Below are 18,848 nucleotides of genomic sequence, written 5' to 3'. Positions count from 1 at the left end.
CTTTCAAGGGAGAAAAGCAAAGCGGGGAGAGAGAAGAGCCGGAGTGAGAGACAGACAGCTGAAGATGTGATTTGTAACTCTGAACCAATGGTAATCGGCAGTCTCTTCCAGTAAACGTAAAAAGGGTGGAAGGTGTCTTTAGTCGCTGTCCAAGATATGATATTAACCACATGCCACCTAATGATTGAGCTTAGGCCCCAAGCCTGGAGTCATTTGTCTGTCAGGGCAATTTAGGAGGCACAGAAAATGTACTCTTACCTTATAACAGAAGCAAGCACCAAGAGATCTGACATCACATGGATGGAGTTTGACTTATAGCTCATGTGTACTGTAGGTCTCAAAAACACTTAACGGTTCAGATCCTGCATAGAAGGGACTTTTTCAAAAGTCTGATACACACACGCAGAAAAAAAAGTGAAAAATATGCTGCAGTAAACTGTGCACACTGTACTATATGAGAATGTACAAGGATTCAGCATGACTGGGAAATACATAATAAGGTAATCACATATCAGATGTTTTATTTTTCATTACAATCCTTCAATTCATTCCAAATCTACCGATAAGCTCTTACTGATATACAATGACAAGTGTACTGAGATTTATATGCATGCTTTCTCATCCATAATACATATATACTGTAGTAACATGTTATCTTTGTGCAAGATTTAATATACAAAGAAACAGCTGCCCAGATGACACTGACTAGATTTGCTCACGTGTGCCACACAACATTCCCTCAGTAAAAGAAATGTTTATACCGTAAGGGCCGTATTCAGAGTCGACAGTTTATGTCCAACAGTTACGTGGATATTTACACAGGGAAATTTGTGGAGTCTGGTTATGCGCCTTCTTAAGTCGAATTTCTGGGTGTATCGTCATAATTATGTATTTAATATCTGCATGTCATAATTCTCTGAGAGTATTTACAGCCCAAAACATGAATTACACCATGACATATTCTGATTATATCAAGCTGTGAATCCGATATTGTGCAAAAAAAAAAAAAAAAAAAACAGCTTAAGTTTAAGGTCGGAATCACGCTTAACTGAGCCACACCTCTGTTTTATTCAAACTTCACCCTGCATGTGTAACTCTCGCATCACTTGTGACTAGTTCTTAAATCTGGATACCAATTCAGGGATAAAAACTTCACTAACCGTGCATAACTCCACTCTGAATACAGCCCAAATTTATATATCTCCTATCCAATTTTTAATATATGACCAGTGGGTACTGTATTACATTGTTAACAAGATCTGTTAAATATCTACCTGAAAGTTGATAGTAAAGATGGCTTGCAGAATTTCAAAACAGTTATCCAAATGAGCAAGCATTAAACATGTATAATTATTACACTACGGCATTGTATACACCGCAATACATTTATAGCAGGACATGCAATAGTATTTTTTATTTTTATTTTTTATCAGTAGTGGTACCACCGTCTTTTCCTATAGAAAGAATTTTATTTTATTTCTTTTTAAATGCTGTTATAATGTTAAGTATGATATTTCATAACCTACATCACTCAGGCTGAATACTGTACCATTTATGGACCGGATGCAACTACTCAGATATTTTCTTTTGTTTTTCTTTTCTTTTCTTTTTTTTTTTTTTTTATCATTGCCAGTCTTTATAAACACACCCTAACACAATTCCATTCGACATCGTTACTAGATACAATCAGATACAGACACTTCTTACTATTTAAAAAAACAACATTATTCTAGGAGTCCACTTGAAATATGACAGTTCCTTTTTCATGGGTGGATATCTCTCTCTCTCTCTCTCTCTCTCTCTCTCTATATATATATATATATATATATATATATATATATATGTGTGTGTGTGTGTGTGTGTGTGTGTGTGTGTGTGTGTGCCAAATACCATTTTATTGTGTAGTAATTGTATTATTTTGATGCTCATAAAAGTCAGCAGAATCATCATTACGATTCCTCCATATTTAACAGCACCAGATGTTAAATGCATCCCTTTGTTTGTTTAATCATATTTTATTGACTACCAATAAAATGACAAATTCCGAACACTACCACCTGCTGTCTGGCATCCACCCAAAATGCAAAAGGGCACTACACGTATTAATTTACTTGTAAAAACATGCTGTGATTTTTATTTAGACCATTTCCTACATTTAGTTGGCATATTTTCACATGGTCCCCTGAAATGAATTCCTGTTCACACCACTGCAGCCGACTGTTGAGCAACAGAACCTGAATTTCATCTAAGTAAAATAGCTCTGAGTGTGTTGGTCATGACTTGATGCACAAGTTCATGCAGGGTTTACGCTGACATTATCTTCAGGTTTAAGTAGGCACCAATCCCCCCATAATCCCCACCCCTACCCCCACCCCAAAATATACCACAGTAGGTGGAGACATGAACGGGCATCACTCACTTCTGCACTCCTAGGTGCCTTTGTCAGGTGATTGCTGGCAGAAAAAAAGGAAAACAGATCAATACATCTCCTCTGGGGACGACAGGTAATCTTTACCAAGGATGAAATATGAGGAGCATCAGCCCACTGGATTCCTTAACTGTAGCTGAGGTGATTGACTGGGTGCACGCGTCATGTTATCCCCCCCACGCCCACTTTCTGCCCCACCGACGAAACTCATTTCAGGCCGCACGCATGCGAAGGAAGGAGGGGCTCATGAGGTAATGTTGTGATGGTAACAACTAATTACAGATAGGTGAGGCAATAGCTTTGATGATTGAGAAAATCACGATAAGGAAATACAACAAGCAATCTGTCAATTCAAGGCAGCCGGTCGTACGGATGAAGCGCACAGCGAAAAAGGGACACTACAGTTCCCACAGCTGTCTACACAGCCACACCGGTCCATTTATAAATGTCAACAGGAGCAAAACGCAGTCTCATTATACTGATTGCTGAAGTAGAAATGGTTCCAGCAAGCAACAGGTATTAAATTCCAATAGTAAAAGCACAAGCACATGAAGGATTCTCAGATGGTCCATAGACTATTTACAGCAATTCATGCTCATAATAATAATAATAATAATAATAATAATAATAATAATAATAATAATACACTAATTCGTGCTATCATCACTTGCCTGGTTCACACTGACCCCAGACTCTGTTAAATAGACTCATCACTCATCAGCTGCATTTTACCACAGCAATCGAAACAATAACTTCAAATTAAAATGCACGTTTAAGCAGGCGCTGTGCTGCACCAGACTTTTATGTATGAACATTTGAATGTGGATTGTGAAGCAGGGAGTGGAGACCCCCGGAGGGTGCAGGAACACACACTCGCTCTGTTGTGCTAATGAGTGTTTTTTAGAGCACTCTAGCATTTCATATTCATGTTAATAAGGGACATGGGTGTTTCCACTTTCAGTGGTCGATCTTCTGAACATTGCATCGGCGTAACGTATCTGACTTTAGTGATCCTACACGATGATCTACTTCTGTAACATACATACCAAAAAAAAAAAAAGTTTTAAAACTGTAACCCAGTGGGCGTTTCTACAGCCACAGCGGCAAATCCAGTCTCAATCGGAATCAGTATGAATGGAGTGATGACTGGTGGGTTAGCTGCCTTGGGCTTACATCTTGACCCAATTGACTGCATTAGCATTTTTTTTTTTTTGTCTGCAAGATGGTTGCTTGGTTGGAAAGACTTAATCCAGAAAGTTTTGTCACAGAGAGTTCTTTCTGTTCACTTCAATATTCTCTGAGTGCTAGTCTAGGTTTTCCACCCTGAGCAGCTGTGCCCATGAAGAGGGCAGCCAATGTGAGAGTGTGTGTCAGTCATCCTCGTGTTCCCTCTGGCTGCTGAATGAAGTCCCTGGTTTGATGAAGTCTGGTGTGTGTGAAGTGGATGGCAAGGGGAGAGCACATTCTCCTCCAGGAGAGAAAGTCGTCTCACAGCATCGGTTAGCCTCTTCTCGTCTGGCCTCCTTACGGAATGGGAGGTAGACTGTAAAAGGAAAAATATCAGTGAAATCTCAGTATGGGGATTAGTTTCTATTTTTTTTTTTTTTTGGGAAGATTTTAGCTTTAACTATATCGTCCTGTTGGAAACTAGATTAACCAGCACATGAGCAAATCAGTTGATGAGCAAATTTACACTGATTTAAAAAAAAATGCAACATTAGCCCTTAAATGAATGCAAGGGTGTTTTTCCAACCACCATTACATACTATCAGACTAGCCATATTTGTGCCATATTTGTACCATATTACTTTAAGGTAGTGTTTATACAGGACACCTGCATGAGCTCTTCTTGACTGACATAAACCTACATAAATATAAACAACTATTACATTTATAACAATGACTAAAATATTACATTTAGGGTTGGCATCATCTGCCATAAAGACTGCTTTGGCTAATTTTGTTGTCAAGTTGACATGACACCCAAGACAAGTAACGAAGAGTCTTCTGTGACAATTTCCAGATCGTCTTGGGTGCACAGTCATGACAACTGACTGTGTAGCGCTGTATATTTGTAACTTCTGGTATGTCCAAGTCACATAATGGTGACGAGATGCACTATATAGCCAAACGTATATGGAAACCTGACTATTACACCCATATGTGATTTCCACTCGATTTTGGAACATGACTCTGGGGATTTGTACCCATTCAACCACAAGAGCATTAGTGAGGTCGGGCTCTGACGTCAGGCAAGGAAGCCTGAAGTGCAGTCAGCGTTCCAGTTCATCCAAAAGGTGTACACTGGGGTTGAGGTCAGGGATCTATGCAGGCCACTCGAGTTCTTCCACTCCAACCTTGGCAAACCATGTCTTCATGGATCTCGCTTTGAGTTGCACAGCGGCATTGTCGCTGGAACCGGTTTGGGCTCCTTAATTCCAGTGAAGGGAAATTGTAATGCTATAGCATACTAGACAGTTGTGTGATTTCAACTTTGTGGCTACAGTTTGTTTGCAACAGGTGTCCACATACTTTTGGCCATATAGTATATCTATGTTATTATGCTGAAACATCTTTGCCATAGGTGTTCATAAAAATCTTATAAATAGCAAACTCCAAGCTTTTTAACTTTTTTTTAGTTCAATTTTGGAATTTTGGTTTTGTTAAACTATTCTAAACAAAAAAGGAGCAATAGAAATGACTTTGGGGTGTAAAAATTAAACAGTAAAAGGGGAAAATGAGGGCCTGAGGTGTGCATTCAATGATTAAACAGGTTAAAACACAATGACTACGATTTCCATATTTTATTTTCAAAGACGTAATGGATAGTTTATCTTTCCCAGAATTCAAATATTACATACATGCAACACTTATCATTCCACAACAACCAAAATGCGCAACCTTATTGCTGCCTGCACGCTCTGAAATAAAAACATCATTTAGAGTGTCCTGTCTATGTTGGTCACTTCAGAAGTTTGTTCATGTTACACAGCCATTTTGAGATGAGCTCCTGGGTTAGACGACTAAAGTGGGAACTAAAACTGACATTGTGGCTCTGGGCTGTCTCACAGGATTAAGCAATACAGCCGTCACTAACATGTGCTTTTGCTAGTTCCCATTATATCTGCCTGTGCCTCTTTCCAGATGACTTCCCCTCCAAACTGAGCCAGCACGGGAAGGAAGGCAGGCAGGATCATTGATTAATATTTCTGGAGGGAATGATGGCTAACCGTAAGCTGTGTTTGACCTAAACAAAGCCAAACACTTAATCACATAACCATGAGAAACTGCTGACCCTCAAATATTTAAGAAAAGGTCAAGACTCTTAAATTCTGATAGTTATTAGTATTTCATTACAACCCAGGCCTTGCTTTAGATATTTTATCATTTGGATTTTGCTAACTGAATTTGTCACATGTTGCACAGCATTAATTAAAAGGATTTTTAACTTTGAATCCACAAACAGCATTGCTATGATTCCCGCTACAGAAGTACTGGATTTTGTAAAGTAATGACTTAGCAGCAATAAAAGCATTTCACTGTTTTAATGGCTCCTTGTGTTCAGCCTCTCAAAAAACAATTATTTCCCAACCACTTCCTGCAGTCCTGCCCGTCCAATGTTTATTAATCAGCTAATTACACATTGACAGTAATGAGGCTCCTGATTCATGCACTTAAATGAATAGGACTGAATGGCTATTTAATGATTAGCCCTTTGTGTGGCTTACTGTATATAGCACAGCAACATCCACTAGATAGTGGAGAGGACGACAGATTTGGCAAATGGAAAACCACTCGATACCGTAGCAGTGTTAGAACCCCCTGGCTGCTCATTCTCATAAATGTTCATAAAATAGATGTTGTAATAAAGCAAATGGTTAACAGTAAATGTGTCATTTCATTACTACTGACTGGCTCTAAAATGCTTAAACACTCCGGCATCATCAAGAGTTTATATTTTCAACCAGCAGCCATTATTAAAAGAGTGAGTTTTAGGTTAGCATGTATAATGCATGGTGATTATACTTACACCTAAATTCAACCGAGTGCATAAGATACATTGTTCATACCAGATCACATAAGTAACTATGCTGAGGTAATTAAACAATGGGCATAACTTAATGAAAGAGTAAAGGACTAGACTCCACCCTGCAGTGTGATCAGAATAAGCTGCAGAAGTCCTGACTGAGTGGCTTTCTAATGTACTTCAGCAGGTGTTAAGGCTAGTGTTTATCACTAGACCTGGTTGATGTGTGTCAACCATTACAGGTTTTCATAACAGCTTTATGATTGATTGTGTGCCAACATACAAGCAGACTGCTTTTCACGATTTACACTGATAGAAACCATACCAGCTGCTCCATGCACAAAGACTTTACCTGGAGAGGAGAGGGGAGAGAAAAGATGAGAGGAGACAGAAGAGAAGACAGTATAGACAAAATGAAGAAGAGAAGAGAAGAGAAGAGAAGAGATGAGAAGAGGGACATGAGAGAAGGACAGGAGGAGAAGAGATGATGGCAGAGAGGGGGGAGAAAAGAGGAGAGAAGGAGAGAAAGATTGAGGAATTGTGAGAAATGGACAGGAGGAGAGAAGAGGATAGAAAAGGAAAGGAGTGAGAGAGAAGAGGTGGGAAAAGAAGAAAGGAGAGGACAAGAGGAGAGGAGAGGAGAGAATAGAAAGAGGAGATGAGATGTAGGGACATGAACGATGAACTGACAGGAGGAAAGGATAGAAGAAGAGATTACAGAGGAAAGGAATGGAAAAATGGAGAAATTGTGAGAAAAGGACAGGAGGAGAGAGGATAGAAAAAGGAGAGGAGAGTGAGAAAAGAGGGGAGAAGAGTAGAAAGGAGAGGAAAATGTAGAAAGGAGGAAGTTAGGACAGGACAGGGCAGGATAGGAGGAGGGGAGAGGACAGAAAAGGAGAGTAGAGTGGAAAGGAGGAGAGGAGGGGTGAAGAGAGAAGAGGAGGGGAGAGGAGAGAGGAGAGAGGGGAGAAGAGCAGAGGCGAGAGGCACTAAGCGTCTCAGTGGTGGGCTTTTGAAGGACGCAGGAGGAGAAGGAGGCACGCAGAGTGGAGCGGATGAGGGCGAAATAGTGCGGTGGGCTGCATTTCTGTCAGCAGAAGTGATGGCTGAGGGCTGGCGTTATTTGTCTTGCGCTGCCATATGGCCCTCGCACCAGCGTGGGCATTAATGAGAGGGGGCCGGACCGCCGGGCAAGAACACCAGGGCCTCAGACGCAGGTGATCTGTCACCATGGGTGTGTGTGCGTGTGTGCGTGAGAGAGAGAGACAGAGAGATATATAGAGAGAGAAAGACAGAGGGGGAAAGGAAGATATGGAGATAGGGGATTGAGAGAGAAGGGTAAAGGCAGACAGACGGAGGAAAGGTAGAAAAGGGCAGCACAGGAAAGACAGAGAGAGAGGGATGACACTCTCTAATGGTAGCCCAAAAATAGAAATGAAAGCTGGCATGGTGCTTTGCATTCCAGCACAAAGGTATGCCCTTGCTAGTGGGTTAATGAGACTCACGGTTTTTAAGATATCAACCTGATGCTCTAGTGACACATCAAACTATACAAGCATAGATTTAATGCAGGTCTAATGCAGAATTTAAAATGATCATTAAAATGGTAATATTAACAAGATAATTACAAAAAGAATTATGAAATCCATTTATTGTCTTCTATGCAAAAAAATTTTTTATAGAATAGTTTAAATATAGTCCGATTTAGTCTCATATCTCTAATATAAGATCATGATAAAACTATAAGCATATAATCTACTTATTTGAACTTCTTTGAACAAAAATGACATTTATCATTTCACAAACTAAATGAATCAATATTAAATTACAGATGCATATCATCAGGATGCAACTGGAATAACCACTGTTTATGTAAGGTCTAAATATGATGGGGTGTATAGGAAAATAATGAATGATTGGATGGATGAATTACCACCCCCAATTTGAATACTTTCCAAGCATGGCATGTTTTAAAAGTGCAAGTTCCTGTTATCACTTACATTATAAGAGCTATAAACAATCATTTTTTATTATTAAAATTATTATAAACTTTTTCTTGAAGTTACTAAGTCAAAAAAAGGCAGCTTTCTATGTAGAAACCACAAAATATTAGAATAAAGAATTTACAATACAGAAATGTCGATCTTCTGAAAAGTATGTTCATTTATGCACTCAATACTTGGTCGGGGCTTTAATCTTTTTGCACGAATTACTGCATCAATGCGGCGTGGCATGGAGGCAATCAGCCTGTGGCACTGCTGAGGTGTTATGGAAGCCCAGGTTGCTTTTATAGCGGCCTTCAGCTCGTCTGTATTGTTGGGTCTGATGTCTATCAGAGATTCTCTATGGGGTTCAGGTCAGGCGAGTCGGCTGGCCAATGAAGCACAGTAATACCATGGTCAGCAAACCAGTTACTAGTAGTTTTGGCACTGTGGGCAGGTGCCAGGTCCTGCTGAAAAAGGAAATCACCATCTCCATAAAGCTTGTCAGCAGATGGAAGCATGAAGTGCTCTAAAATCTCCTGGTAGACGCTGCATTGACTCTCGACTTGAGAAAACACAGTGGACCAACACCAGCAGATGACATGGCAACCCAAATCATCACTGACTGTGGAAATTTCACACTGGACTTCAAGCAGCTTGGGTTCTGTGCCTCTCCACTCTTCCTCCAGACTCTGGGACCTTGATTTCCAAATGAAATGCATCATTTACTTTCATCTTCCCCATGATTGTGGTTGTGTGTACTGAACCAGACAGAGATTAAAGGCTCAGGAAACCTCTGCAGGTGTTTTGAGTTAATTAGCTGATTAGAGCTCTTCTCAGGTCGACATTTCTGTATTATAAATTCTTTATTCTAATATTTTGAGATACTGAATTTTTGATTTCCATGAGCTGTAAGCCGTAATCATCAAGATTAAAACAAAAAAGGCTTGAAATATTTCCCTTTCTGTGTAATGAATCTAGAATATATGAAAGTTCCACTTTTTGAACTAAATTATGGAAAAAATTTACTTTTCCACGATATAAAAATTTTTTGAGATGCACCTGTACATCTGTCGTTTACCTTACAGCACTACTGTCAAAGCTGCTGTTATAGCTTCTGGTGAATCCGAACAGAGAATTTAGCAGTTCTGTTGTAGAAGGTGTAATAAACAATCCAACAGCAATGGTTTCTGGTTTAGAACTTTGAGAGAAAAGTGTATTCGTATGGTTAGGTTAGTGACAGTGAGATGTGATTCTGGCAGCCAATTTGGACCTGCAAAGTGGAGTGCTCGTCCAATCCAAACAGTCTGATGAGTTCTCTCACAGCTAGCTTCAACACAATGTCTGCTAAGTGCTAAAGAGGTAAAGAGAGGGGCCTGAGCAACAGCTGGGTACAAGCAGCACAATACCCAGAGGAACCCTGGTAGACACCTCATCCTGTCACCCAGGAACACTGCTTAGCACACGTTCGAAAATCACACTGTCACACATTGTAGCCCTTGGCTGATTAGATCTCTCGCCAGGATTCACAAACACAAATTAAAAGCAGGAAAGTAATTGCCATTTCAACAATCAAACAGACAATATCTTTCCGAGCGCCGCACTCACTGACTCTAATACAGGCAGAGAGAGAGAGCTGGCCCTGTGAGACGCCAAAGTAAAGATTTATACAGAGCAGATGCAGCCACAGACACTGACATTGGATGACACCCACTGCATGATAAATCACAACAGACCCACTCCAGACACTACATTCAGGACATAAACATACACTGCAAAGCAAGGACATATGAAAAGAAACAGCGAAAATAAAAATAATAATAATAATAATAATAATAATAATAATAATAATAATGACAGAATGACTGCTGAAAAAGAATCAAATTTTAAATTGTGATGTTTGACATTAACACTGCAGATGCTAATATTTAAAATAACAGTTCTAAGCTTTGTTCGTAGTGTTCAATCAGGCCATAAGACATCTTAAAATGCTCTGAATGTAAATACAGTACAAAAGGCAAAAACAGTGGACAAGTGGATTTTTTTAAAAGTATTTTTTCCCCTCAATGAGAAAAGGTACGACTGATTTTGCAAAAAAACCTTGAAGGTGCTTTAACCATTTTAAAACTCTTTTCAAGTGAGGTTAATCCTGTTTTCCGCAAGTTTGTAGGTAAGGCCAATGAGGAATACCCGGTTTCTGTCTGCCCCCCCACAGCGAGGATGAAGGGGCAAGGGTGAGGCTTTTTTAAGTTTTATGGGAAGCAGCGTGGTAGCGTGGGGAGGTGAAGGACAGAATGGCTGGCCATTCCATCACTCAGTGCAATAAATGGATGCAATCTGTATCCCTGTACAGCAGTGGCTGTTTTTAAATTCCACCTCTTTTATCCAAATGAATGATGGACTCTGGTACAGTGCAGTGTGTGGCAATATTAATATACATCAGAGGCCAGCACCCCTCACTAAATCAGAAAACTGGGCGCATTTGTTATTTAAATGACAAACAGCGCACCGAGGAGGAGACGCAGGCAGAGGAGATTTTGGGGAAGAGGCGGACAAACCAATTCAGATTTCAATCCTGTGAAGCAGTGCACAAGAACCCAGGAACCATCAGTCTAATGAAAAAAGGCAGGCGGGTCGGCCCAAATGGATGAGAGGCTCATGAATGGCGCCATTTTCAATCCGCACTTCTTCTCGTCATCTTCCTCTTTCTAGGACTGCTCGCAAAAGTCAGGGATTTTCCGGTCACATGTATACTGGCGTTCCAAAATGAACTGTGGACTTGATGAAATCTACTGAGAGCTGCATATGAAATGTGTAATAATAACGGTTAATAATAATGAGCCGTGTATTTCAAGTGTCCACAATTCTGAAAAAAAAAAAGAGTTAAAAGTTGAGGTCTATAAGTTTTATAAGCATCGGCCATGAAATTTATTTATTTTTTTTTTAACTCTAATTGTTTGTTAATCCAGTTTCTTAGGAATTTAAAAGCATGATCGTATTTGTGTGTGTGTGTGTGTGTGCGCGTGTGTGTGTGTGTGTGTGTGTGTGTGCGTGTGTGTGTGTGTTTTACTTAAAATACTAATTATTATTAGTATCTCAGCCCTTTATAACTTTACTAATGAGGTTTACTGAAATAATGCATTAATAGCAGTTTAGGGTTCAACAATGAAATTGCAGTTTGCAGACTGCATTTCTAACTTCAATAATATGCCTCTTACAAAAGAACTTAAAACAGTCCTAGTTCAAAGCCTTGTGGTACACCTTTACTAATGTCTGAAACAACTGTGAGTACAGCAAGTTCCACCGGTACGACAGCTGAAAAATAATCAGTCTGATCTAAATGACCAAATCTATTTAGGAAAAGTGAGTGGACACTTGTACACTACCGAACAAAAATCATGTGGGGTTCAGGACTAACTTCTAAACAAAAAGTACTTAGGATGATTTCACCTGAGCAACGTTTTACGTTTTTATCTAAGAGAATAAAGACTGTCAGCTCAGTAAAAAAATCTTGGAAACTGTACAGTAATTCAAACTACACATATAGGTTCATACACAGCCATCTTCTGAACTTCCACCTAATACAGATGATTCAGAAAGACACGTCACACAGTTCACAACAAGTAGTTCTGTCAAGCGAAAAGACAGATGACTTGCACCTGAATCATACCTGTGCTCGATACAAAGCAAAGCAATTAAAATATAACTTCAGTTAAATAATTAATCAAATCAATTGAGGGTCAGAGTGTATTTTTATTTCCATGATTAAAATTATTAAATAGCTTATGTAGCTTTGGACATTTATCATATTAATTATATCAGCTGCACCCACAGGACATCCTTGTCATGTAAGCTAGCAAAATGGTAACGTGAATGACCTATACTGCATTCGACTACATTGTTATTACTGTCCTTGATGGTTTCGGAATAATAATCAGAATAGGCAGCTCTGAGAATCCTTTTCAGACTTACAAAAATCCATTTGACATTGCTTCCCTGTTAAATATAAAGGTTTCTCTCAACCTTTAACCTTCAAGTCCTGACTTGTCGACTGTCAAGTAAAAAGATTAATATTCCAACAGAAAGTTTTAAATGAAGAGGAAGCGCCTGAAGAGTCTTTTCTGTTCAGATATCATATCATTTCTCAGGATCTCCTTAGCAAATGGAAAGGTATGATATGTAATGTTATGTGATAAGTCGACAGCTGGTTGACTTTTAATGGAAAAAATGCCCACAAATTGAAGAATATTTTTACTGATATGATCCTGAAAACACAATATATGCATAAGCAACTTTTAAAACTACCTAGAAATATCAGTGTATCTATTTTTGCAATACTCTTTTAATGCAGATGGATTTGCTAATGATCTGGACTGACAGTGGGCCATACCTGAAGTGGCATTGGGAAATGCTACAGTTTTCCTCCGCCTCTTGATGTCTCCTCCACACAGCACTCCTAGATGTGCACTACGCTGTCTACCAAAAAAGAAACACAGAAACATCATCTTTTGTAACTAATCAAGTGTAATGTGGACATGGTAAAATATTTTGGAATATTTTTTAATACAAACCGCAATCTTCTTTAGTACACAAGAGTAACTGAAGCAAAACTCTTGGAATTGGCTCATGGCTCTTTTTAAACGCTCTGAAATACTGAAATTATCTATTCAGAAAGCAACTTCAGATTGTAAGAATGAAAAACAGCCCGGGGACTGCAGCAGTTCAAGGCAGGAAAGAGTAAGATGTAGTGCAGGAGTTTTAACAGAAATATCAGTGGAGGGAAAGGAGGTGCTCGGGCCGTGTGTCTCTGTCGCTGCTGGGTACAGATAAACAAATTACCCTGGCTGCAGACCACCTGTGTCTACTGTGATGTAAAGTTAAGGTCAAGGTCCTCTCTACTGCCAAGGGGGAAGGGACTGATGAGCTGATCTGTGTGTATATATGTGTGTGTACAGTTAGAGGAAATACACACACAAGGTATATAATTCGTATTTGTGAAATTGCTGCATTCTCACAAATAGCGTTATAGATACTGTATAGAGAGTTCAGTGTCAGGGTTTTTTTTACGTACATGCAGGCTCATGTGTAAAACAATGGAGGTGTGATACCTGCCAGAGTGCAGCTCATCTCTGGCAGCCGTATAAACCCCTCACCTCACTCGTGCTGGGATAGGGACCTTTTAACTGCCTGTGCATTCCCTGACCTCAAAAGCCATAAATCACATGATACTCACACTACCTGAGCAGAGGGAAAGGAGGGGGGGAGGGGGTGGGGGAGCGAGAGCATGAGCGAAGCCTCTATGTTGTATAATCAATAGGTATAAAAATAAATGGCTCGACTGGTATTCTCTGCCTGCTACCTCCCTCTAATAAAATCTCTGTAATGCATATTTCATTTACTTTTATACTTATTGATTAGCTGTATCCCAGTTAGTAAATCACGCATCTATCGATCCCTCAATCGTAGCTCTGTCGGACAGCGTATAACCAGCCATTTGCTGCACTGATAAAGAGCTCAGCCATTGAACTCCCCACAGTAAATCTTTGCAAACTAACTTTTTAATTCCAAAATCAATGAGCGCTTAAACACCACATTATTTCACTCACTGCTGCCATGGCCAGTATTAAACGTAATACCCAGATGCGTTTGTGTCTAATTCACAAGGGGTATGGCCCTCTCTCTCTCTCTCTCTCTCTCTCTCTCTCTCTCTCTCTCTCTCACTTGTCTATGTCTGTGATGATCTCTCTCAGTTAGAGACAGATCAGTCCAGGAGAAGCTCTCACAGCTCCACTTCACTTCTATATTGGTTATAAATCCTCTGTAATATCTCCAACTATTACAGAGTAAACAGAAACACTTTTAATCCAGATTTACAAGTTTCTATATAAACTTTACATAGATGTCCAAAATCCATAACACATAGTGCAGCTTGATACTCTATAACAGCTCACAGTCCTTTCAAGTAGAGTTCAATAAAGTCACTTAGGGCACACCACTGTTATAAAAGTTCATTACAAAATGAATGGGTTGTGCATGTATCTGATAAATACGTCTCATGAAACCGCAAGGTTTGAATCACAAGCTTTCAGTGTGACAAAGAATGTTTTAATTTGATGGCCTAATAATGTCTGGAGGACAGAATTCATAAAAGGGGTTTTTGAAAGTTTTCGCAACGTATTCCTCAAACACTGGCTAAAAAAAGCAACAAAACTTATGACGATTACCAAAAAGACAAGGGATAAACTTTGATTCAAAAAATCGACTGAGTCGTGGAAAAAGAACATTTTTTTAGTGCTCGCTGGTCCCTTGGGCATAGTGTAAAATCACACTGACAACGGGGTCAATTGTCATTCGCATGCCCACACCTCCAAAGCAAATATATCAATTAAAAATAATAAATCAAAAACACGTGAGAGCTACAGCTAGCTGCTGGCCCACCATCTATTTTCATTAAGCTACAGGCCACTCCAGGTGTGAGGAGGATCTCAAGATGAATAGAGGTATTCAAATGAATCAAAAAGGATTAGGGTCCCCTGGGATTGCAATCAATGGTAGCAAATCAATAATCAATAGGCCACTCACACCAATATACTAACTGCTGACATCAAGAGCTCACAATTAAAATGAAAAGCAGGCGAGAGGAGTGGTGGAGGACTATGATTTATCTGGAGCCGCCGAATGTCATTTAGAAATAAATAAAGTCTATCGAGAAAACGTGCACGTGCCAGAAGCAGGTGGGACGCAGTTATGCATTTTAACACTGCATGACAGTGTGAGGTATTACAGAGACGAGTACAAGCTGGAGTTCACCAATACAAAACAATCTGGTGGAGCTAATCATGCTCATGGATTATCATATAAGCATACTGAGTGGAAAAAATTGAAACAAATATCAGGTTGCTAGCGATAATTAAGATCAACTGATACGGTTTACAAGGAGTGAAACTGAGAAGCTTAATAATATTTAATTGAATTATTTTTTTTTTAATCCTTGACATCTTTAAAAAGTGATATCAGAAAAAAAAAATTTTTATAAATAAATCAGTGAAAAGTTTTGTGTCCATCTAAAAAGCCACCAGCTTTGCTTTGACCAACAGCCATGAAGAAAAATAAAAAATACTGTCATATTGTAGAGGTTTTCTTACATTTATATTATTACATTACGATTGTTATTTTTGTGTCTTATTAACTTCGAGAAAGAGAAAAAAAAAGAAAAGCCGGTGAAGGAACGACTATTATAACAGAAGCAGTAACAGGAATGAACTTGTTTCATAGAAGTTAACGATAAACATAACTGTAAATGGATAAAACATGCATGTTGTTTTTAATGAATAAAAACTTCCAACATTGGCAAATTGCTGTAGTATAAGAGCAATATACACACACTGAGGACATGCTGTTAAATGAAAATGATAACGTTGCACTGGACTATATTACATCATGCACTGTGTCGGTGCTTATTTTCCTGTAACACGATGTCCCATCATGATTTATTCTTTAGTTATTCCAAACTAATTACAAACCAATACTTTTCTGCAGTAGCAGCATAGAGAAGATTTGTTCTTATTCCTGTTACTACAATATTTTATTGTGTATGCAATGTACATACATTTACAGTCATGTGAAAAAATAAGTACACCCCATAGAAATTGTGAACAAAACCACATGAACAAAACCACAAGGGAAATTAGCTTTTTCAATCATTTATTCAATAGAAATATAAATAGAAGTGATATTCTTCTGTGGAAAAAGTAAGTATACCCTTGGCGTCAGAAGCTAGTTTTGCCCACTTTAGAAGAAATAACTTCTTGAAGGCGTTTTGCATAATTGACCACCAGGCTTGCTGGATTTTTGACCACTCTTCCATGCAATATTCTTTCAGTTGCAAGATGTTCGATGGTTTTATTTTTTGTTTTGCATATACTGCCGGTTTCAAATCCCCCCCACAACATTTCAATGGGATTCAAATTCAGGCTTTGTCTAGGTCATTCCATAACCCTTCTTTTCGATCCATACCTTGGTGGATTTGCTAGTGTGCTTAGGATCATTATCCTGTTGAAAATCCACTTTCGGTTCAGCTTCAGCTTTCGGACAGATGGTCTCACATTATCTTCTAGCACTCTTTGATATGATGCAGAATTCATAGTTGAGTCAAAGAAAGTGAGCTGTCCAGTTCCTGAGGCAGCAAAGCAACCCCAAACCGTACGTTTCCACCACCATGCTTCACAGCTGGTATGAGGTTCTTCTCCTGAAAAGTTGTCTTTGGTCTGTGCCAACCATGTCTGCTGTTACTGTGGACAAACAACTATCTTTGCTTTGTCTGTCCAGAGCACGTCTTTGTATATATGCTCACTGGCAAACTGTAGTCTTGCAAAGGCTTTTTCCTGGCACGCCTCCCATGCAGGTCAAATTTGTGCAATCTCTTTCTGATTGTATAAACATGCACTTTGACACCAATGGTAAGACTTACTAGCAGATCCTGTGATGAAATTTTGGGGTTCTTGGAGACTTCTTTTTGCATCAGATCTGCTCTTGGGCTGAATTTGCTTGCACGGCCAGTCCTGGACAAACTGGCACTTGTTTGAAATCTCCACCATTTGTGGATGATTTTCCTTACAGTGGAATTTGGAGATCTTTTTAAATCCCTTGCCAGACTCATAAGCATCCACAACCTGAGGTGTGTGGTGCCATCATCTTGGCATGATGACACCACACACCTCAATAGCAAAGGGAACACCAGACACTAGATATGAGAGGGGTATAAATAAGACAGGTTCCACCTGTACTCCCTAAGCAGGTTCTAACTGGCACCCAATCTTGAACACCTGATTCTAATGTTATGGATTTGAATGTGTGATAAATGTAGGGGTGTACTTACTTTCTCCGTGTGACTGACGTGGGTTTTTTTTTTTTGTTAATTGAAATCGTGACACTTTTATGTGTCATTTGACAGAGTGTAGCAACTTCATATAATAGGCACTGTTTCAAAAAGGATAAAATGTTTGCTTATCCAAATATGTTAAAAATAAAAAATAAAAAAATAAAAATTTTAAAAAGCCAACAATTTTGTCACATAACTGTAGATAGTACGCAGTAGCCGCCTGAAGCTTTGCTGGAGGCCTGGGTCAGGAGGACAGACATGTCTTCCCCACACAGGCCAGAACCCAGCAGCTTTGGGAGCTCAATGCGGCTGCTACTAATGGGCGGGACACATCAGACATAGCCAGCATCAACCTCCTCTCTCCCTCATTCATTTGGGAGTATGATTTATACTTTTTGAAGTAAAGGGGATCTGCAATTCTTCTATAAAGGAATTAAGAGGCGTCCCATGTGTACAGCATTCAAATGAGAGCATGGCAAAGATACCAGGGGCTTTTAATAGACAGAAATTAGTATTCAACATGCTTCAAACTCCAATCTGAAGGAACCTTTCAGGTGGAGAAGAAAGGCGATGAGTATGAAAGACAGCGCTAAGAAGAGTGGCTGCTTTATTGCCGTTGTGTTTCTGCCCCTCATCAAGGATAGAAGGAGAGCTTTCTAGAGTGGCCCAAGAGAGAGAGAGGGACAGAGGAAGAGAGAGAGCGCGAGGGAGAGAATTAAGAATGCACCGTAAATAGGCACCAAAGGCATAATGCAGTGAAGTCGAACGGTCTTCAGGCAATTAAACTCTAAATAAATACGCAGATCCCTCAGAGCCCGTATTTACCTCTAAGCATGACTCCCCTTTGACATACCATAAGAGCAAAAATAAATAAATATATTGGATTCTTGTTTATATTTAAGTTTACTGACTAGTTCCATATTCTTCATATTTTTAACTGTGCCTGAACTGCACAACTGAACTGATTTTTACTACTTCATAAAATATTTCGCCCAGTTCGCACTTTATATTCATGTAAATGCACAAAACATTGTCAAATCAGACACGCATCATGTACATCAAGCCTGTAGATCACAAAGGTCATGGTTTGAGCTGCAGTCCTGAGGGACTTGTCCACTGTAGTGATTTTATACACATCAAAAACACACTGACCCTGCTGCAAAACTTTCATGCAGGTCAAATCGGTTAACCCTTGTACCGCTTCGCTCTATGCACGGTTCATTTGGAGAAGTTAACTAAAAATGCTCCATCAATATATTGAGCTTTGACAGCAGATCTGTTCAATGCTGAGTTCCACGCACCCGGGAGACACACAAAAAAATCTTTTTACACATTCTGTAAGCAACTCAATCCTGCCTACAGTGAGGGGAGGTTTTGCTGAACTGAGTGGCATAAATACAATAGCGTTTCACCTTGTCACTTGGCTCAATGATAATTTAGAAGAGTGTTTAGTGCGTATAAACAGAATGACAGAAAGCAAAGCGCAGTTATTTTACTCTGACAGGACAAAAGTGCTAATAAAAGTCAACC

General features: G+C 39.4%; 1 protein-coding gene across 5 annotated transcripts in view; it reads right to left on the bottom strand.

Annotated features, from left to right (window-relative positions):
* Nucleotides 1-496: 496 nt before the first annotated feature.
* The window catches only part of LOC128612453 (G patch domain-containing protein 2-like), a 32,704-nt gene continuing 14,352 nt past the window's right edge, over nt 497-18,848 (bottom strand). For 2 of the 5 annotated variants that reach the window (XM_053632660.1, XM_053632659.1), the window contains exons 9-10: nt 12,828-12,913; nt 497-3,971 (exon numbers count right to left, since the gene is read on the bottom strand). In XM_053632660.1, the coding sequence (XP_053488635.1) occupies nt 3,799-3,971; nt 12,828-12,913 (259 nt within the window). In that variant the 3' untranslated portion in view covers nt 497-3,798. Of the gene's footprint in view, nt 3,972-10,245; nt 11,304-12,827; nt 12,914-18,848 lie in introns of those variants that run through there. The other 3 variants (XR_008386750.1, XR_008386751.1, XM_053632662.1) reach the window with 3 other exon arrangements.

The sequence above is a fragment of the Ictalurus furcatus genome, chromosome 9, assembly GCF_023375685.1.
Source record: "Ictalurus furcatus strain D&B chromosome 9, Billie_1.0, whole genome shotgun sequence".
Classification (NCBI taxonomy): Eukaryota; Metazoa; Chordata; class Actinopteri; order Siluriformes; family Ictaluridae; genus Ictalurus; species Ictalurus furcatus.
This window is presented reverse-complemented; position numbering and strand designations above follow the sequence as displayed.